The 21,725-nt window shown below is 40.6% G+C and overlaps 1 protein-coding gene across 1 annotated transcript in view; it reads right to left on the minus strand.

The window, feature by feature from the left end:
• Positions 1–5,632: 5,632 nt before the first annotated feature.
• PTCHD4 (patched domain containing 4) overlaps positions 5,633–21,725 on the minus strand; it is an 89,568-nt gene continuing 73,475 nt past the window's right edge. The window contains exon 3 of the mRNA XM_009885297.1: positions 5,633–7,266. Within this exon, the coding sequence (XP_009883599.1) occupies positions 5,633–7,266 (1,634 nt within the window). The remainder of the gene's footprint in view (positions 7,267–21,725) is intronic.

Consider the following 21,725-nt stretch of genomic DNA (forward strand, 5'->3'; position numbering starts at 1 on the left):
TTTGGCCTGAAAAGCCACAGCCCACATCAACCTTGTGGTTAAGCAATGACTTTTCACACCACTGGGGGTAGGATGGACGCCTAAGTTTTACATTGGGTCCTTGACTTTTAAGCCATGAAGGAGGCAGAAAACTTAGGGAACAGAAAACCTTGATGGTTAAAAGGAAATACTTCCAGAAAACTTTCTTCTGCCTGACTGACGTGACAGAAGAAGCAGGTGCAATTCTCCAGTTTCAGGCAGGTGAGTTGATGTGTGGGGGTCTGCAGTGGGAAAGGGGCATCTCTCAAAGAACACCTCTAAAAAATCCTCTAAAGTCTTCTTGGTCAGAGGTGTATGCCTGTGAGCTGCTGCGATCACAAATTCCAGATTACTCCTTGGGAAATTTTAAATGCTGGCACTTAGTGCCAGGTAGGTACCTCTGCGTAGCTCCAGGAGATAGTGGTGCTGCTGCTCGAATAGAAGGCAGAGAGCAAAAAACAGGGGTATGCAACTCCTGCACTTGTAGCAGGTTGTGCACCTTCCATCTCTCATTACAGCTTCATCAGGTAAGGAAGCAGCTCTGAACCTCCTCCCCAAGGGTGTGTGAAACCCAGGATGGGATCCCTTCCTTGCTGTATATGGAAAACAGGTCATGGAGAGGCCCATGCTGAGGTGGGGGAATCTGCACTCACTTCATCTGTGACATTGCTTTATGCAAGACTGTGGTGAAAAGAAGTACTTTAGGTGATGGATGAGCTTCTTTCCATATCCAGTTTCCTACCCTGTTCAAACGCCTTCTTGCTCGTGTAAGATGGTGTGGAAGAAGAATCAAAATTTTGACTGTCTATAATTTGATTACAGTACCCTCCACACAATGCGTTTCACTTGGTTTCTGCTTCACCTTCATCTTCTGAGATAGTCTTAACATCATTTTTTATTTAGAGCCTTGTTGGAGGATATGCTACCTCTTTGTGGAGTCTCCCTTTTCCCCAACACTACACCCTGTCTCTTGTTCACTAACTGCCTAACTTTGCTTCCTTTCAGTGTTTCCTAGGACATTAAATGAGAGCTTGAGGTACTCAAAAACCTAGTGTTGCAATGAAAAAGAACGTATTAAAGTTTATAATTACAGAAAAATTAATCAAAGAGACTTAGCATGGTACTTGCATAAAGACAATAAGCCAAGCTCTTGTCGTAGTGAAATATGGAATAACTCCATTGAAATAAATCTTAATTATGCTAGAGTCACTACTCAGCGTGACTTAATTAAGAATAGACCAGCGAGACCCTTTCGGGAAAAAAAGAACACTGATTACACAACTGCTTTACTTCATATTTCTTCCTTCCCCTCTGGTTCTTTTCCTTCCCACTGCAGAAAATTTCAAAACTACAGTTGTTCAAGTGAACTTGAATAGATATTAGCATGTGGCAAGTTACACCCTAAACAGGAATTGTTTGAAATAGAAGGTTGAGAATGGTGACCCTGAAGATAACATCTTTAAATTATACATGCAAGGTGCCATGCATCCATACCTATCTTGGCCATAAAAAGTACGTTGCTTTGTTAGGCAATAAATTTATGAAACATCAAGTACTGGACTACAGAGGTGAAGACTTAATTCTAATAAAAAAGACAGAGGAATAGATTAATTAAGGTTAAAATAGTCCGCATGGGAAAACATAAAGAAAATACTACAGAGAGAAAATACACCTTTGCTGTAGCGTCCTGAATGCAGCATGCAACAATGGCTATAGAGTATAGACAGATATATTGTTCAACAAGCATATCAACAGTGTAAGAGGTTCATTTGTCATGATTTCACTTCTTACCAGATAGAAAGCATGCAAAGCCAGACATATCATGGCACTAAATCTGTTGACTTCAACAGAGTTATCTCAACAATGAATTCAAACCAATATACTTTGAGGGAATGAAACCAAACCAAGTAGGAAAATGCACACAGGGTTCTTTGCAGCTTATGTAGACTGTATATAAAACCAGACATTAAAGGAATATGCGCAGGGGACTTATGGTAACTGGGAAAAAAGTGTATAATGAAGATCCAATATGCAGCATGTATCAGAGTGTCAAATTGCTTTGCATGGGCTGTGTCCTTTCTTCACAGGTACTTACGTAGCTCCAGTTGAGCTGAACAGGTGCTGCAGAAAAGGGTAGAATACATTGAAAAGGACTGAAAGCAAAAAGAGCTAAAAAAGGAGAAGGAATTAAAAATTATGGACTCCCCAGCCCCACGTGATTCCCGTGTGAAGAAGAAAATAATCTGTTTTTTTAGCTTGAGATGAAAGTTTTCCTTGGTCCACAGAGCCTGATGTGTCTGCAGGAGTTAATAGCCGCAATGGCCTTTCCTGGTGGATCTGGAAAATGGTTGATAAATAAAGTAATCAAATGACATCGATGGAAGGTATCATTTGTTTTCTGCTCCACTCCTGCATTGCTGTAGAAATAAAAAACTTCTAGTCCCAGAGTGTAGTCTATATATCTTGTGTCTGGTATATACAGGTGCTACTGTGCACGCATGATATTGAGACAGAAGCTGGTTTGACATCTCATCAAACTCTAGCTCATTTATGTGAGCCTACCTTCAATATTGACGTATTCTGATTTGTTAGATCACTGTTCTCTGCTAGGGCAATTCCAGTGGCAATTTTTAAATGATCTGTTCTGCATAAAAGCCTCTTAAGCCAAAAATAAAATCTGAGCTGAGTTAGTCCTGGGATTTATCCCTAAAATAGATGCTTGGGAGGCAAGTTTCTAAGGTTTTCTTCTTTTCTCTTTCACTTGATACTTGGTCATTTTAACTGGGGTTAATCTCACCAAACCTGGATGATTCTGCATTGCCGATGCTAGTGTCTGAGATAAGCACACTGAGCTTCCTTTATAACCAACGGACAGAAATATTCATTTTTTAAAGTGTGATTCATTTACTCCTAATGCACAGCTGTAAAATAGGTCAGGAATGTCTGTCCCTCTCCTGTGGCCATAAAGGGAGCTCGGATATAAATATCTACGTTGTCAACATCCAAAGTTAGATGAGATGAATCCTGGCTTTGATGGCTTTAGAAAATGTTACTTTCTTCAATACAATGCATAACAAAGATCCCTGGGATACATCTGGACAATACAAGAGAAGACCAGTAACTTCCCCTGTGACACGCAAAGCGGGTGTGAAAATGGACACCTGCAGAAGTGGTACCCAAGGGTCACAGTTGTGCTGCAACAATCCCAGTTTTGTATAGACAGTGGAGGAAATGTAAGAAGAGGTATGGAAAGCTTGACATTCATAACCAGCTGTTCTAAAAAGGATGGACACTGCACAATGTCTTCACGATGCAAATCAAGGTCCCAGCTAGAGATGCATCTGAGCCATAACCCAACATTCAAACATCCCCTGCTCCTAAATCTTACTAAACTCTTTTCATCGCAGTTTTCCAGCTGGCCCCTGAATATCTTGGATCAAACCAGTAACCTTGATCTAGCTACACCTGAAGTTTTCATCTGGATTAAAACTTTGGAAGCTTTACCTATCTAGAAAGCTTGTCTTTCTCTAAAACCTGTTACATGCAAAGGGTCCCTTGAACAATCAAGAACTTTGACCACTCTTAAAACACAGAGGTCATTTTTGGCAAATGGTAATGGCAAAGTACAGAAAGTATAGAGAAGAGGCAAAACTGCATTCCTTGGAAACAGAAGCAGCTAATGAACATTAGAACTGGTATTCAAATGGCTTTTTGTGCTGCAGGTGAATTTTCTCTGGCTCTCCCTAACCATGAAACCTTAGGAAGAGGTGAGACATGTCACATAACAAAGAATCAACTTCTTGCAGAGAGCTTTGTAGTAAAACATATGTACACACCCTCATCAGCAAACTCTGCAGGTTTGAGACTGAGTTAACCAGCCACAAATAGACACGTATACACATTTTGGAAGGCAAACAGCTTCCAGACATCTTTTAAAGGTACCCACAAATAATACAAAGTAGACATAAACACTCCATATAGTGATAACTTTACATAGTGTCCTCATGGATACTATATATTCAGGAAGACATTGCTCATATAGGTGATGCTATACCATATTCCAGAGAGTAGAAAGCAAGCCCTTTAAAATACTGAAAGGGGAGATGGACATGGCAAGGTCCAGTGCAGCACTGGGCCAAGAGCAAACCGAAATGGCTAGATCTGTTTTCGTCCCTTCTCTTGGGCTACTAAGCTGTATAGTTTACAAAGCAGAGAAAGTCATTCATAGTTCTTTACAGTACGATTTCTAGTGTCATGTAGTAACTGCGGATTTACTGCACTCTTCTGTGAAATTTCAACTGCCATAACAAAGCTTTATGTTGCAGACGGTCAACACTCAACTATTTAGGAGTAAGAATAATAAAGACATTTTCCCCTCCCCTCCCCTTCCCACAGGGGACTGCTCTGTCTTTTTTACAACTAGGGGGTGATTCAGCCCCATGCAAACCTTAACAAGGCCTTTTTTGTGTGTGTGGCAAGTATTTGACTGACATTTTGCTTAACGAAGGGGAAAATCCCACTTCCCACAGCATATTGCAGGGACCAGCAAACATATCCCTTTGTCCATTGGACCAAATACATAATGATAATACAGTGTGGGTGCTCCAGAGCTGACTCGGCTGTTACACGATCACATTATGCCTGTGATATGCAATCCATCATTACATTTAAAGCGCCTGCTTGATTAATATTCAGCATTTAACGTCAACACTGAGAAATTAGAATTCAAAAGTGTTACACTGCAGGAACTGCAAATACTGCTGCAGTGGTAATGGCCTGGGTTAGCTTCATGAGATCTGTTAGTTCAAGGGGAATTTCACAATTCAGAAATACCAAAATGAATGTATGATATTAACTACCAGCTGTGACCTCTTGGGATAAAGGCCATGTGTCACATTTAATAGAACTAAAAGTTAAATTTCCGAATGGCTATGATTATTTCTTTTCCTATATAAACAGTACCTCTACCCTTTAGTGATATCGCTTTGCCATCCATATTCACAATCACGCTTGAATTGTGGTGTTACAGATATACATGGTATACTAGTATTGGGAAGTACTTTGGCTTAGATTGTTTTAAACTTCTACTTCCCAAGTGCATAGGTTTCATCATAACCAACTTGCTCAAGAAAATAAGAAAAAAATACCATGGCATTTTTTTATCTCTCTTGGTCTTGTTCCCTTTTCTCATTTGAAATGCTGTTGTTTTTTTTTTTTCTTTTCCATGGACAATATTATCAAACAAATCTGCCTTTTCCCTACTGTTCACTTAACGGTAACTCTTTTTTTCACCTTTGCTTCAGTCCTACATACGACAGATCAAGCAATTGCTGTTAGAGCTACAGTTTGAGATTCAGGAACACTTAATGGCCAACAGACTCTTCCCTGGTGGAGAATGAGAATTCAAAGGAAACATCTGAGATTATTTTTACTTTCATTATTTTTGTTTAAAAAAGTTTGCACCTTGATGTGTCATGAATACCCCTTCTTGATCTTCCTTTGCCTTGTCAGACCTGGCCAGCACAAGCAGCTGAGATCTTTGCTCTATTTTCCCTGCATCTCTGTGCAACGCTTTTTTAAAAAGAGAAAATGCTATTATTTTTTTCTAAGCCTTTCAGACTGCTGTAACATGATCAGGATTCTCCTGAATCTCTATGCATTCGATCTCTTCTCGTTCCTTCCTTTTGGCCCGTTTCTTTTTCTTGTGGTGCTTTTTGGAAGGTGGGAAAAAGGTTAGAAAGACGGGCAAAATAACAAAACAGTGCAGAAGTGTGCAACTGCCAGCAAGCAGCAAGCATTTGAACAGTGTGAAGGTCAAGTTTGAAGGCACAAAGAGAAGGGGGACCAACCCAATAAGAAAAGAAGAAACGTTCTGCAAAATGGCTGTCCCATGCTCTTGGAGGGAGTTCTTTATACACTGAGTTCGGGTGTGCTCAGTAGCTAGTACAAATGTATAAAGCAGGGGTGCACAGTGATCTATGGCAAAATTCAAAGTGTAGATAAGGCACAGTATAGAAATGCAATCCATGTCTACATTCCATAAGGTCATCAAGCCAAGGACACCCAGCTCTATCGAGGTGACACTGAGAATTAACCAGAAATTTCCCAGAGGATGGATAACCAGGAAAAAGGTCAGTATTAACACCAGAAGGATGCCAAAACCAGAAATCAGGACAGGCATAGTTACTGACAAACCATAGTGGTCCATGAAAACAAAGGTAGGATTGAACACAATGAACTTGATGCTCTGTATAAGAGAGAGTGGCCTCAGCTTCTCCAACAATTCTACCGCCTCCCTCTGTGTGTTTTCACTAGTCCTGGCCACCAGGTACAAACGAGAAGCAATTATGTTGTTCTCATCTCCAGCTTTGGAGAAAATGATGTCATTTTTGAAGTGCTGGAATTCTGGCTTTTTTAAAAAGGAGCTCTGGAGGATGCTGATAAAGTCACTTTTGTTGGTTGCACTGATGTTACCCACTCGAAGGTACTGGTAATACTGTTCAATCCAGGACACTGTATTGAACCCCTGGCTTAGTGTTTTTAGGTCTTCTTGCACAGTGCCATTCCAGTACTCCAGGGGTTCATAAATGTAGAAACCTATCACTGGGCTGTAGTTGCTGAAATACTTTTGCTGTATGAGGGCATAGGAGACGCTTGGAGACTCACTGGCAAGAAGGTTGATAATGTTGGCTCCATCATTAATCTGTAAGCACCCCATAAATGAGAAAGAGGCATAGATGAGATACAGTATCACCACAAATGGCTTGACATAGATGTTGGTAATCCACTCATTGTAATGCTCTCGGAGGAAATGCTGGATAAAGTGATGCTGGTACGGGTTGGTCTCATGATGAGAAGTATGCTGATGGCCATCGTTCATCATGGTCTGGAACCACACAGGTTTCCGGTCCAGGTATTCTGCTGAAGGAATTTTACAGCAGAAGATGCTGTGATAACGGTTCTGCTCCAACTGGCCAGCAAAGACCAAGCAGGAGCCAAAGAAGGAGAAGATATAGAAGTAGTTCAACAGAACGGAGACACACATGTTCTGGCAAAAGACTTTTACAGCTTCAATGTTGGTGAAAGGGCTTGCACCCATGCCAAAGGCTATGAAATACAAGGAGCTTGTCATTGTATAGGAGACCATGACATCTGAGTAGGCATCTGCTACTCTGTCCTTGAATGGCAGATTCTCTCTGGTTCGACGCCATCCTGAAAGAAGTTCAAACACTCCTTTGGTTCCATGACCTGAAATGAGAAAACAAAGTATATACATGTCCACATATAAAGGGTGTCCCATCATTCTCCAGGTTTTCCATCCTCCAGCAGGCAAAAATTTTTTTTAGCTAAGCTTCATTATGATTTTCTCACCAGTTAAACAACTGGAAATTTGTGAAGTGTCTGTTGAAAACTAGATACCAGAATTCATATGCAGGTGCTTAAATTAACAACCTGATATTCTGAGACTTTCCATGCTCAGGAGTGAAATTACAAAATACACTTTAAAAGGCAATTACTGATTTTAAGGGACATCATTGAATTTGTTCCCAAATAGGCTGCCTATATAGGACAAAGGAGAATGTTAAGTCTAGTTCAAGTCTGGGGTTCATTCTTGAAATTCCTTCTCTCATCCTACCACATCATTCAAGGTTCAAGGGATTCAGTTTCAAACACTTACAAATGCAAATAACACCATTTTCTTCCAGAAAGTATAAATGAAAGGCATTATTTGAGGAATGAGGAGGTGTGACCAAGAAAGGGACACCTTGGTTCTTCATGATGGTAAAAGGAAAAAAAATGTACTGCCATTAAGTACAAATGACCAGAATAATTTGTATGATGGCTTTCTACCAACTGAGTGAAATTGGAACTTCTCAGTGGTAGTACGCAAGTCTCCACACTATACGGAAGTTGACGTGCTGGTGGTAATGACGGAGACTACAGTACTGGCTAGATCATTGGTCCACATTAATTGTCTAGAAAATGTATGCATTCTTTTCATGATTATGTCTCCCTTTGTCTATCTTTCTCTCAGCTATCTGGAGCTCCTCCTGGGGAGAAGGAATTCCCTTAGGTCACATGAGAGGACACTCAGAAAAGAGCCAGATGTGATCAGTGCTCCATGGCAGATTCTTAGTTTGTGTTCCACCCTGAGAAATATTTTAGCGGTACGGTTTTTTAATAAATTAGAGCTTAATATGGACTTTGATTTTACTCACCAGAGACGCAGTCCAGGAAGTCTACAGCTATTAAACTTTAGGACAGAATGGTAAAGTTGAAGCTAAGCTTACTGGAAAAGGTTTAACTAATAAAACTTATTCTTTATGCATACATATTCCTATAATTTATATGTTGAATATATATAAGTATACACACACACACATATTCATTTATTTCCCATTAGACAATTTCAATTTGGGGGAAAATATAAAAACTAACGTTAAGCCACAGCCAAAAATGTTTGGCTTTCAAATAAAAATTTTGGATAAAAATTAAAAACACATATTTGGGTTTGGGTGAGGAAGTGAAAAGTTCTCTGCACTTTGGATCAAGCCCTGGGAAAATTCTGGACACTGTAAGGGAACACACTACTGAGCAGAGAAAGAAGTAGAAGCAGATTGCGGATGCTCCTGCCTCTGTTTATGTGCCTTCACTCCCTGCAGTAGAGGAATTGCATGCAGCAAAGCATCCACAAGCGTAATTTTCTTGTAATGCAACCAGAAATACGACAACAGGAGATTTTCAAATAATGAAGTGTGTAATAGTGAACAAAAAGTCTGTTGAGTTTGCCTTTTGATTTAAATTGTTTGGATTCATACAGCTGCTTATGGTGCCCAAAGCAGACTCCTGACAGCCATTCTAGACAGGGAAAATTACAGCATAAACTGTCAAGTTCTGTGAATGTTACCTGTTTTACTGCAAATCAGTGTCCCCAGTGAAAGATAAACATACAGTATTACAGAATTCTTGCAGTTAGCAAAACGCCTCTGTGCAAACGCTGCTCTTTTATGAATCACCATTTTGGTTCACGAGGGACCTTGAATTCCCTGGTAGGTTTAGGGTGAGTCTGTTCAAATTCTCAAGACACAGCTGTCTTGCACACTGTCACTTTTGGACCATGAAGCAGAAAGAATTGGTTCCTCGGGCCGAGTAAAGCTGCAGAATCCAGTGACTTGGCTGCTGTTTTATATTATGCTTAAAGCAAGTGTGTAAGTACCCTGCAGGGTATGGACCAGGCTGGCTGGTCACCACTTCCAGTGCCCATGTCCTACTTTAATTTAATGGTATATGACCTGCGTTTAATTCACTTTTGGGGATGGCACAGCACAACAATCTTCCTCAGATTTCTGTGCTCACCCGCTCCTCATCTGCCAGTTGATTCTAGATGGTTCTTTTCCACATGTTTCTGAAAAAGGTCCCTGAAAAATGTATGATTTCACCACTTAAAAGTTTTTCATATCCCATAAAGCCATAACACAACTCTTTCCAAATCAGCTCTTGACCTCATTCTTGTCTTCTCTTCCAGGTTTCTCTCTCTCTCTCTCTTTTTGTTTTCTTCTCTTCTGAGGAATGCTGAGGGGATAAGTGATAGCACAGGATTTCTGCTCCTATTGCTTGTATCGTTCCTGCCATCTCCCATCCCACCAAGACTCTTCCACTGAGGGCAGAGTGATCATGCTGAGCAGAGATGCTGTTTTCTACCTCAGTTTCTTCTCTTCCCCCCACTTGTCCCAGGTATCCCGTTGTGATCTGAGCAAAGGGAATCCTTGATCTATAGACCTCATTTTGGGAACACTCATCCGGGGTCTAGCTGAGACTTTGAGAACATCTTTCCTTTCTAACATCTCTCTTCCATCTTTAACAACATGGCAGTAGCCACATTGGGTCGAACCAAGGATTGCTCTACCTCTACCTAGCTGACCTGCCAAAGTGCAGGGATAGATTTTCAAGACAAGGATGTTGGAAACAGGAGGGATTCTTTCCCACTTCAGCCTCTGAGATTTTTGCACTCAGCCAAAAGGCCTGCAAAAACCAGAGGCTGCATTTGGAACATCATGTTTAGGGGCATTGAGGGACCTTTATTCATCTGCACTCACACTTTCGGCCACCACAGCCTCCTGCTACCAAGAGCTTTATAACTTCAGTACTTGCTGAATGAAGGAAGGTTTTGCTTTTTGTTTGTTTCAGACTCTCAGCCAGTACAAATTTATGGCTGAATAAAGCAAAATGTAAACCTGTTGGGCCACGAGCAGCGTCTTTACTAAAATCTGTTCTATGCATGTGTCCTTTGCTCCTGGGATCTCCCATCTGAATAGTCCCAGCATCCCTCACCCTTCTGACACCTCTCCTTGACCACATGTCACAGCTAGGTATGTGCTCCCTTGCTGGCCCTCCAAGATGCGTGTGCTAATTTGCTATTTGGATGTTACCAATAAAATATAAAATAGCTGAGTTCTGCCTTCCACTCCTTGAGAGGAGGTACTAGTCTGGGATTTTTTGCCTCTTTCCAGGTGTCAATTTTCACAAAGTGTCTAGGATTGAAGTGGTCTCTAAGATCTCTATCCCTCATCTAGATGTGATTGAAATGGGCCCATTATTTGCAGGCTGCTGTTATATGTGTGAATATACGGAGAGAATAACTGTGGGATGCTCTTGCTAGGATTCAGAGCTAAAAGTGATTGACAAAATAAAAAAATAAAAGATTTTGAAAATGTTTAAACAGTTAGTGTGGATTGTGGTAATGTTTTTAAATCGGAAATTTGTCAAAAGAAGTCCTTTTGCAAAACCAGTTTAAGTTATGATGGATTGGCCCTTTCCAAAAAAGCGTTAGGTGAAACAATGTTCTACCAGTTCTACCGACAATTTACAGTAATATTGACTTTTCTCTGCTTATTCCAAAACCTCACTTATCTGCCCACCTGCAAGGTTATGTTCACAGCTGAATCTTTACTGTGGTTTTATTTTTATTAATTTATAAATTTAATGTATCACATTCTCTGTGATGAGTACCTGGGTGCATTTAATCTTAGAGTAGGTACATAATGACTAATAGAAAAGGTTTTTATTGTGAAACCTATAACGTATGCAAAGAGTACACAAGAGTATACATTAATGTGTATGCACTAACCTGTGTTAATATTGAAAATCAAAATACTATAACTAAACTCTAGACTTTTTTTTCTAATAGGGCAAGTAGTATCTTAAGGAAATAAAATACTGATATTTGTAACAACTTTGAGGATGAAAATTGGCACTAATTTTCTTTTGATTATTATTACACAAATGTAAAATTTCTACTTATCCACATTTACAGATAACTTCAGCTCTATCACATAAATACAGGAATCGGGGAATACAGTGCATTAATTCTCTTGCTGCCATGAGAAGAAATCTTTGCCTGACTGGTTTTCCCACATCATTACTCTGTTACGAAGTTTTCCAGTCGGCCTCTGTTGTTCTCCCCAGATAAGCAGGTCTATTCCCCTTTCCCACCAAGGATACAAATCCATTTTTTTCTGAATTGGACAGAAACCAATATTTTCCTGACACTTTCGATGATTCAGACACCACAGTCACTCTGTAAACTTCTATTCCTTCAGCTTCATCGCGAATGTCAGTGACAACACTGACAGTGGAGGTAAGTTCACTGAGCGGTTCTCGGAAGGTTCACAGGGTCTTTGGCTCTGGGTCAAAACTGCCAAGTTTCTCTAGTACTAACATGACATGAACGAAGTACAGCAATTTTTTATTTGCCAGACAAGCAATGGCTTATGACTACTTACGAAGAAAGGAGACAACAGAAATTTTAAGTCCATTACTTGTGACGTTAGGAAAGCAAATAAGAGAAGGTGGAAATACATAATGCTTTTTCTACCTCAAATTTCAAAACAAAAGGTTAATTCTGAGCAGATATTTAAAATGAGTTTGAAGAGGATAGGGATAGAAATGAGAAGAATTAAATAACTGATTAAAGACCACTTGATTCAGTTAAATTTATACAAGCTGGAAGAGCCTGGAGAAATTAATAAATTAAAAGCTAAGGCAAAGCGATTTCTAAACTATTAGCAGTCACCTTAGAGAATGAATGCAGATGGGATGGTCCAAGAAGAATGGAGAGAACAAACATTGTACCTGTCTTCAAAAAGGGGAAAGAAGACGACCTGCAGAACTTAATGTCCATCAGCTTAGTTCCTATCTCAAAAGATAATAGAATAAGCAATTGCAAACCAATTTACCATCACTGAGTAGATAAGAAGGTGATCAGAAAAAGCTGATATAGGTTTATCAAAACCCAATAATCTCAAATCAGCCTAATTTCTTGCTTTAAAAAGTAACTAGCCGAATGGAAAGAAGGGGGAGGGGACAGACTCTGTCAGTAATGCTTTTAATATCTTTCTACTGGACTTAGCAAGTGTGTTAATACTATTGTACTTAGTATTCTGACAAGCAATTTAAGGGAATACCATCTAGAGGAAAGCACGGGAAATATGTATTCAGTGGATTGAAAGTGTACACATATAGAGTTGCTTCCAATGATCTATTAATTTTCACGGGGGACATTGTAAGCGAGACTGCATGAAAGGTCCATCTTGGGCCTGGTTCTTTTGTATATTTTCCGTTAATGATATTGACACGTATGGAATTTGTGTGTAAGGCTAAACTGTGGAGGAGTTCAAACCCTCAAGACTTTAAACTTGGAGAAGTGGTCAGAAATCAGTAAGATGAAATTTAATGAAGATATATGACAGGCCCTTTGTGTTAGGAAATCAAATGAAAGAAAAGCATAATAAGGAATAACAGGTGAAGAAGTGAGACAGATTGTTTAGAGGATATGGGGAACTTCAAAGGGAATAAGTAAAAAATATTTTGGTAAAACACATAAAAAGTTGAATTAACAGTAATAAGATGAAAATTTGGAGGCAATAATTTTGCTTACGCTGGTGTGATGGAGGCATAACCTGAAGCACTATTTGAAATGGGTATGATATTTTCATAGAATCATAGAATGGTTTGGGTTGGAAGGGGCCTGTGAAGATCACCTAGTTCCAGCCCCCTGTTGTGGGCAGGGACATTTGAAAAAGAAAAAATGGAAAACTCCTTGGGGAATAAAACCAGCAAACAATAGCCTGTTTGTGAAATATTAAAAGCACAAAGAAAAGCTGAATGAATTTGCATTTTTCCCCCTATAGACTGGAATGCCAATGGGGATTCAATAACATTCAACATGAAAAAAATATATTATAAAGAGGACAGCAATCAATTCTTTCTCATTTCTACTGGCAGGAGGACAAGGAATCATTGGTTTCATTTGCAGAAAAAAACCATTTAGGTTAGATATCAGAAAAAGCAAAGCTTTCTTCCTCTAAGGTTCATTAAACACTGGAACACAGTATCTAAGGAGGTCATAAAGTCTTCTTCATTGGAAGTCTAAAGTTTAGATTAATAAATGTTAATGGAGGTGCAAGGTACATCCTGTCTTGGTGCAGCGAAGCAGATTCTATGCAAATTCCTGAGGTCTCTTACTTTTGTACCATCATACCTAAATTTGACTTAAGATGCTTAGGATTACTTAAGCACAAACCCCAGTCTGCCTTCTGTGTTGTCTTAGCCAAAGCATGCCTGTTCAACATTTATCTGTTGCTTCTGTCACAAACTGTCAACTTCTTGGGATAGGAAATTGATCTGCATTTAGGACTCAACATAACATCCCGCGACACCTCAGTTGGAAATCACTAGGCACCACTGGAAGGAGGGGCTGGGTACTGCCAGCTTCGGTAAACTTTCTAGGAAGGAAGACCAGCATGACTCTGTACTTTTTGGGGTCAAGACATAAAGAAAATGGTTTGCTGCTATAGGTGATAGCAGTCAACGTGGTGATATCCTTGTCTATGTTATATTTCAAACCAAATCTGCAATGGATACTCTAATGGGGCTTTTAATCGCAGGAAAAGAAATCACAGGGCTTTTAATAACAGGGGAAAAAAGCCTTAGAAGTAAGTGCCACAGCACAGCTTTACTCAACATTACCGCACTAAGAAACCGAAGTATATTCCATTTTCTTTAACAGCCACACCTGTAATCTTACCACGTATATAGAGGATGCAATGACAGCTTTCTTTGACACCATGGTGATGGACAGTAAATATATTTCTATGTTAAAATTCTTTGCTGTGAGTCTACAGGAAGTGACCTTTCCATCAATTTATCTAGAAAAAAACCCTGTAACACCTTGAGTGGGGAATCACAGTTCTTTTTCCCTGGGAATAGACGAACAGGGCACATGGAGATTTTCTTTCTTCCTTGGCACTAGAGAGACCAATTCTTCTCCTGGAAAAACTAGGCTTGTTTTATTTAATCGATGCCCTATCATAGCAGGGGCCATGGCCATTAGTAGCATATTGACATGACCTATTCTTTGCCTAATTAAATGTTTTAAGGCAATATAGGTTATCTGAGTGAAGTGCAACAGCCTGTGGTATTCAGGAGGTGAGGTTATGATCTAATATTCTCTTCTGGTCTTAAAATTTATGAAACTGTGAACTTATCTAGCTGTATTGATTTGAAAATACACCCCATTTTACATAGTTTAGGCTCTCACAATCACTTTTTTACAGAGGACAAACTTTCCATCTCAACACAGTAAAATGTAGGATGATCTCAACACAGTAAAATGTAAGATGTATTTGTTCTTCTGCTTAGTCACTAATACTAGTATCCCCACTTAGATTTAGAAAACTGAAGCACAGAGATTAAGCAAATTGATCACAGCCACCAAGGATTGTCCAGATTTCAGAAGAAAAGGAGTAATAGGAAGAATGACTAAACTACTTCTTTTTGAAGAGTCAGTAAGTCCTTGGGCTCCTTGAAGCAGAAGGCAAAGAAAATTTGAAGCTTGGTGATACCTTAGATAGCATTAGGATATACACGGAAACATGTACCTTCATCTGGTTACTCTTCCATAAAGGTAAATCTCAGGAGAACACACTCAGGCAAGAAATGAACCTCAACCACAAGGCTGAGTAAACAACTTCCCAGATTGATTAAGGGTAAGGAGAAGATAATTATTTTTTTTTTAAAAAACTAATCTAAAATACAGGTGGGAAAATAGTGGTTTTCATTTTGTATCTTTCTATGTACATCTAAAATGATTGTAACAATTCTTCACACAGTTGGATTGTTGACTGTATCTCCTTTGTTTAGTTTTCCCTTAGCTGTTATGCTGTTTTAGTGGTAACTAGGGTAACTAAGGGGGGCTGATGAGACAGGTGAGGGACTAAATCACTCTCACAGTGGTTAGTGGTTTACTCTTTCTCCTGAACCTCAGTACAAGATGTGAAATAGGACCTAATCCTACCAGTAAGATGTCTGGGATGGTTCAGACTGTGGGGACAGAGGGTCTACCTGTGGAAACAATGCACCACTGACAAAAATTGTCCAAAGGGAGGAGTTTCCTTGAGTCATAGGGATTATCAGTGATATTATAATATTTATACCTTCTGAATGTCACTGAGCTTACAATAACAAATATACAAAGTCCAGCCAAGATCTGCTGATGAAGCTCCTGCAGAAATTTTGTTTTGACTAAATATATGATTCTTTATCTCATCTCATTTGAGAAATGGCATTTTGTGATATCAAAAAAGCATCTAACCAGAGAAATTAAATAATTTCTAGGTACATTCTCCTTGTGGTGCCATGGCATACACATTTTTTTTCTCTAACCAGATTTATGCAGACATGCTGACAGAGGGGTTTACACCCTCCAGTGCCTTTCTGTCTTGAAAAGTAGGCAGGATAGAATTGTTCTTTTAAGTAGCAAATCCCTATCATAATAAATTGGCTAGTTTACAGAGCTGGGTTTTATAGCAGGAGTGTTTAACCAGGTACAATGAAACCTCAGCCAGTTGAACCATGCGCCTTTAGTGACAAGAACCTCAGGGAAATCTCCAGTGCTACACATGGGATTTAGGTATTGCTGGATTTTAGCACTTTTGACAAACACAGCAAATGCACTTGAAAATATCACAAATATCATGAATGAGGTCAGTTATGTCTAATAGATATTTATATTTCTTTTAAAATATTTCTGCCAGCCTATAGCTACTTTGAAGGCCTGAACGTATTAGTGGCTTCCAGCTCCCAAGTTTTGGTGTACCCAGATTACACCATGAACCCCATTAAAAAAGTAACAGTGCATCATGGGACACTTCTGTTAAACACACAGACTCTGATGCCTTCATGTGTGCTCCAAGTGATTGCATTTATTTCTGTATGCATGAACACCTCTGAAAGCCTTCTAAATAATTCTGAGAATTGCTGATGAGGCCAAAACATAAAAGAATTAGTCTCTTCATGGGCATCTCAGTGGAGTCTGGGAGATAGCAAGCCCGTGAGTGTTTATGGCTGAAAAGCAATGAGAAGAGAGGCAGACATTTGACTCTGTCTGGTGTTTGCTGTATAATGGCTAAACAGAAGAGCTCAGTACCAGCCTAACACTGCTCCCATAAAACATCGCCAACTTCTCAACCACAGCCATACCTGTGGTAGCTGGTCTCCCTGCAGTGACTACAGCAGGAGATGTCGACTATGCACCGATGTGCACGACTGTCCCAAGGAAATGCCTCTCTTTTTTCACCTGTTAGAAAGGGAGCTGAGACTTTTAGCCTAGGAGCCTGACTTTTAGACTGCTAAAATTACATAAGAATAATCATAACTTCTGTCTCCATCCTGTTTTCTTAAATATTTCCATTGCAGAAGGAAGTCTATGTAGAAACATATACCTGTAGAAGAAGAAAACGATGTAAAGGTGTAGAGTTCCTGTGTTAAATTTCCTCCCAAGATCCTAAGGGACATCAGTCTGTAAATTACATTAAAGCCAGTCTGTTGGAAGCACAGATGAAAAGTGATTGTTTACTTGCTCTTTTTGTCTCCTTTCTTTTACATAGCTCGTCAGTTAATCAGCTCCACAGTCCTTGGCAGCCCCCTCACTCTACCCTTTCCCATCCACCTCAAAAAAAATGTTGTCCCAGACAACATAAAGAAGCCCAGACATAAGCAATCAACTATGGGAACTCGGCTAAATTGCATGGTGATCATTTACTTACATGTCACATTCCTTCGGCACATCCTCAATTTTTCATAATTTTCTGTTTCTCATTTTGCAGGCTTTCCAAGGCAAAAACTGTCATCCCTGTTTGCACAGAGACCAGCGTAAGGGGACCTTGATCTTGATTTGAATTAGGAATAATTAATGCTAACATGAATTTGGCATCTCTGATTTTGAATCTTATCCAATTTTGCATCTTTCATATTGACAAGGCCTTTCCAGAGCTTCACCATAAGCATCCCTGGGTGGAAGCCCAGCGTTGAGCGCTGGAGATGAGCCAAAGACCTGCTAGTCCAGACACAAACATGTTTCTAACTGAACCGTAGTGACACCACTTTGTATTCAAGGTTTGTTTGCTACAGTTCATTTTAAGGTCAAATTTTACAATTTTGCATGCCTGGAAGCTTGTCTTCTTGTTAGAAGGAACTGAAATATTAAACAGCAACCCCCACCCACCCCATGCATTGAAACAGAGCTGAACATGGAGAACATTTCAATGGATGTGATTAGTCATCAGGCTGCACACCTCATTATGTGAGATTTACGTTTGAGCTAACGTATACTGCTTGCAAATTGTATATAAAGTTGGAATCCTGCTTAGTTTTCTGCTGTGCTTAGCAATGAATTAAAATGCTTTTTGCTGTTTCGCATCTAAGCCTTTTAATGAACGTTGTAAACAAGGACTGCACATATGGAAATTGCTATTCATTGACAGAAGTTTAAGTGACATATGAAAGACAAGGGAATGAATTTAGATCAAGCGATTAATGAATTTATTATATATTCATTTATGCTAAAAGCATAGGATGGATTTGTGACACTGATCAGAACACTTTGTTTATCACCTGGATTTGATAATCCAGTGACATCTGCAAGAAAATGAGATGAATAAGGCACTAGTGAGCCTCAAGAAGGGAAAATGCTTTGATCAGGTGTGGATTCTGGCATCCAGAAAAAATATTCTATACTTGAATTATTATAGAAACAATGAGTTTGGTCATTTGCTACTTTCTGACAGAGAGAGAGCAATTATGGATTCTTCGAAGAAAAGCAACAAAATGGTTAAACAGTTGGAGAAACAAATTAAAGGTGTGAAAGAATATGTGTCTGAAAAATGACCAGTGCATTTGTAAGTTTGAGCAAATGAAGAGAGCACACACGTGTTTGAAGAGAGTGGCATAAGTTCCTGGAGTTACCCATGGGGTGCATCAAGAAGAGTGTGGCCAGCAGGTCGAGGGAGGTCATCCTCCCCCTCTACTCTGCCCTGGTGAGACCGCATCTGGAGTACTGTGTCCAGTTCTGGGCTCCCCAGTTCAAGAAAGACAGGGAACTGCTGGAGAGGGTCCAGCAAAGGGCAACGAAGATGAATAGGGGACTGGAGCACCTTTCTTATGAGGAAAGGCTGAGGGACTTGGGTCTCTTTAGTCTAGAGAAAAGAAGATTGAGGGGGGATCTTATTAATACATACAAATACTTAATGGGAGGATGCCAGGGGGATGGGAGCAGTCTTTTTTCAGTGGCGCCCAGTGATAGGACGAGGGGTAATGGGCATAAACTTGAACATAGGAAGTTCCATCTTAACATGAGAAGGAACTTCTTTACTTTGAGGGTAGTGGAGCACTAGAACAGGCTGCCCAGAGAGGTGGTGGAGTCTCCCACTCTGGAGACATTCAAAACCCGCCTGGACGCTGTCCTGTGCAACGTGTTGTAGGTGACCCTGCTCTGGCAGGAGGGCTGGACTAGATGATCTCCAAAGGTCCCTTCCAACCCTGACCATTCTCTGAATTCTGTGAATTCTGTGAATTCTGTGAAAATGTATAACGTTTTCAGTGGTGGGACCCCGTTATGAAAGGGGACAACTCATACCTTTCAGTGGCAAGATGCATTCGTCTGCACAGTCTGAAGTTTCTGAACTGCAGGGTGCCAGAATGGAACAAGCAATGAGCACCTTTCATTTTCCCCAGTGAAATTAGTCATCCGACAGACTGATGTCCGTCCCTTTGCTTGAGCAGCTGGAAGCTCTCCTGGACAAAGCTTTGTGGGGTTTTATTGCCCTTTGAAAGGGATATAGTCTGTCTGATGGCAGATATTTCTCATACTTCCCCAAAGCCTTATGGGGCACCATCTTTTCACACTGGCTGAAGATCTGGTCCTGAGGTTAGCTTGGTTCGTGGGGTTTGTAATATGCTAAAGAACATGATTACTGCATCTTGGCTGAGGTAGCTCATTTTCGATTGCTACCCCAGGGCCAAGTTCTAGCTGAGAAAAGCAGGGCTGACTTCTATCTCGATAGTTAATGCAGGTCAAGTCTATTCTTTCTCTAACAGTTTCTATCTGGAAATTACTCCAGCCGGTGACACTGTGGTGCAGAGCATAGCACGCCTGCTCTTCACTCAGCCACTGAGGTTTCTATCTATCTAAACTACTTATCTTGATGTAAAAACACACCTTTTGCGCAATGAAGAGAGAGCTCCAGACCGAAGGGAACGAACCCATCTGCTGACAGGGTGATATTTTTAACAGCGCTGTTAGTGCAGGATTTGCTGACATTTGTTTACTTCAGAAAAGGGATGGGAAGGCAGAGTGGGAGGCAACACTAGCCTTTCTCTTCTGTTTGCTGGGAGTGAAGGAAATATGGGGGACTGACTCAGCAATTTGAAAAACAGGTATTAAATCTCCCTTCCCCAAAAGGCCAGGCTCTGCATTGCACAAGAACATGGAGGAAAGCTGTCCTTGCCGAGCCCGAGATGGCGCTGGGGAAGGAGGTCTTCAGCACACTGCAGCACCGCAGCTCTGGCTCAGGTCGTCCTGCCGGTGGGACCGCTCAGGCTGGGAAGCATCCTCCCGTTCAGCTGTGAGATGCAGGCAGCTGCCAAGCGGCCGGTGCAGCGATGTGGCTGCTGCCCTACGTTGTGATACACAAGCTGCGCTGCTCACACAGTAACGCTGTGGAGGAGCAACAGTCACAGAATCACAGATTGTCCTAGATTGGAAAAGACCTGTAAAATCATCTAGTCCAATCACTAACCCAACACGGACAAGCCCACCACTAAACCATGTCCTTGAGCACTATATCTACATGACCCTTAAATACGTCCAGGGACAGGGCCTCCCCCACTGCCCTGAGTAACGCATTCCAATGCCTGATGACCCTTTCAGTAAAGAAATTCTCCCTAATACCCAATCTAAACTTCCCTTGGTGCAACTTAAAGCCATGTCCTCTTGGTCTATCACCTGTTACTTGACAGAACCAGTCGACTCCCGCCTCTCTGCAACGTCTTTTCAGATAGTTGTGGAAAGTGATAAGGTCTCCCCTCAGCCTGCTTTGCTCCAGACTAAACAACCCCAGTTCCCTCAGCCGCTTCTCATAAGACTTGTGCTCCAGACCCCTCACCAGTTTCATCCTCACCCATTTTCCCAGCTTGTCCCTATTAACTTACCCTGGGGATGGCAGGTTGCAGATCCAGGATGTGTAGATTGCATATATACCATCTATTAAACAGCGATGCCAAGGAAAGCTGTGGATGCGGAATTCATTCAGCTGAGCTGCCAAATGGCTATAACGGTCCTCAGCATGCCTCTGCATGGGCAACAGTCCATCCCTGGACCTAAGAGTTTCCTCTCATTAGATGAAGAGTGAAAAGCAAAATGAACCAAAGAGAGAAGAAATGACTCATCCAAATGACTGGAATAAAACCCTACTCCGTACGTTTCATTATGCAGCTCTATTGAAAAATTACAACTGCAACATATTGATGCCATGCCACTGCTCCATGACTCTCAGCTAGACTCATATAAAATTGGTACAGAACCTGGTAACACTAAAATAGACCATTCAAGAGGTTAAGAGGACTTGTCTACACTCATGGAGGAAAACTGCATGGTGCAGGGTCATTAAAGTCAGAGACAATACATTTGGACGTGGAAACCAGTGAGCCTAGAAGCAGCCGGAGCCTGGGGGAGTGTTTTGGGAAAGTATGACTTTGTGCTTGACCTGTTGAAATCCTCATTTTTAAAATGTTTGCCATTGGCTACTAGCAGAGGTAGGATGCTGAGCGAGACAAACCCTTTGGCCTGAATTGGTCTGAATGCTTTTACTGCATGCCCCCTATGTACTCATGGGGCCAACCGCATTAAAATCCATATGCACATGAAGAAAGAATTAAAGCTGTGTAACTCTTCCGGCCCTTAATTCTGGTATTTAAGTTTTTGACTTAATTAATTTTAATCTTGTAGCAATACCATTTAGAAACTTGTCTTTGAATTGATACAAATACTTGCCTCATTCACTGCATGGTCTCAGGTCCTATCTACCCTCACCATTTGTACACAGCACTGATTACAAATTGATTATTTTGCCATGGCTTGATATGGCAATGCATGCATCAATTCCCACATGCACTACAAACATTAATGAACATCATGACAGGGAACATTATGGCAGGGAAACTGAGGCAACAAGAAATTGAATTTTTAAAATATCACCAGGATCCATCAGTGAGCACTGGGCATTGACCAGGCCCTGCTGTTCTCACATAACACAGGACTTTTATTGCAATTTATACACTTAAAGCCTGACACCAACCAATATACGCATATG

Source organism: Charadrius vociferus, unplaced genomic scaffold, assembly GCF_000708025.1.
Source record: "Charadrius vociferus isolate BGI_N301 unplaced genomic scaffold, ASM70802v2 scaffold173, whole genome shotgun sequence".
Taxonomy (NCBI): domain Eukaryota; kingdom Metazoa; phylum Chordata; class Aves; order Charadriiformes; family Charadriidae; genus Charadrius; species Charadrius vociferus.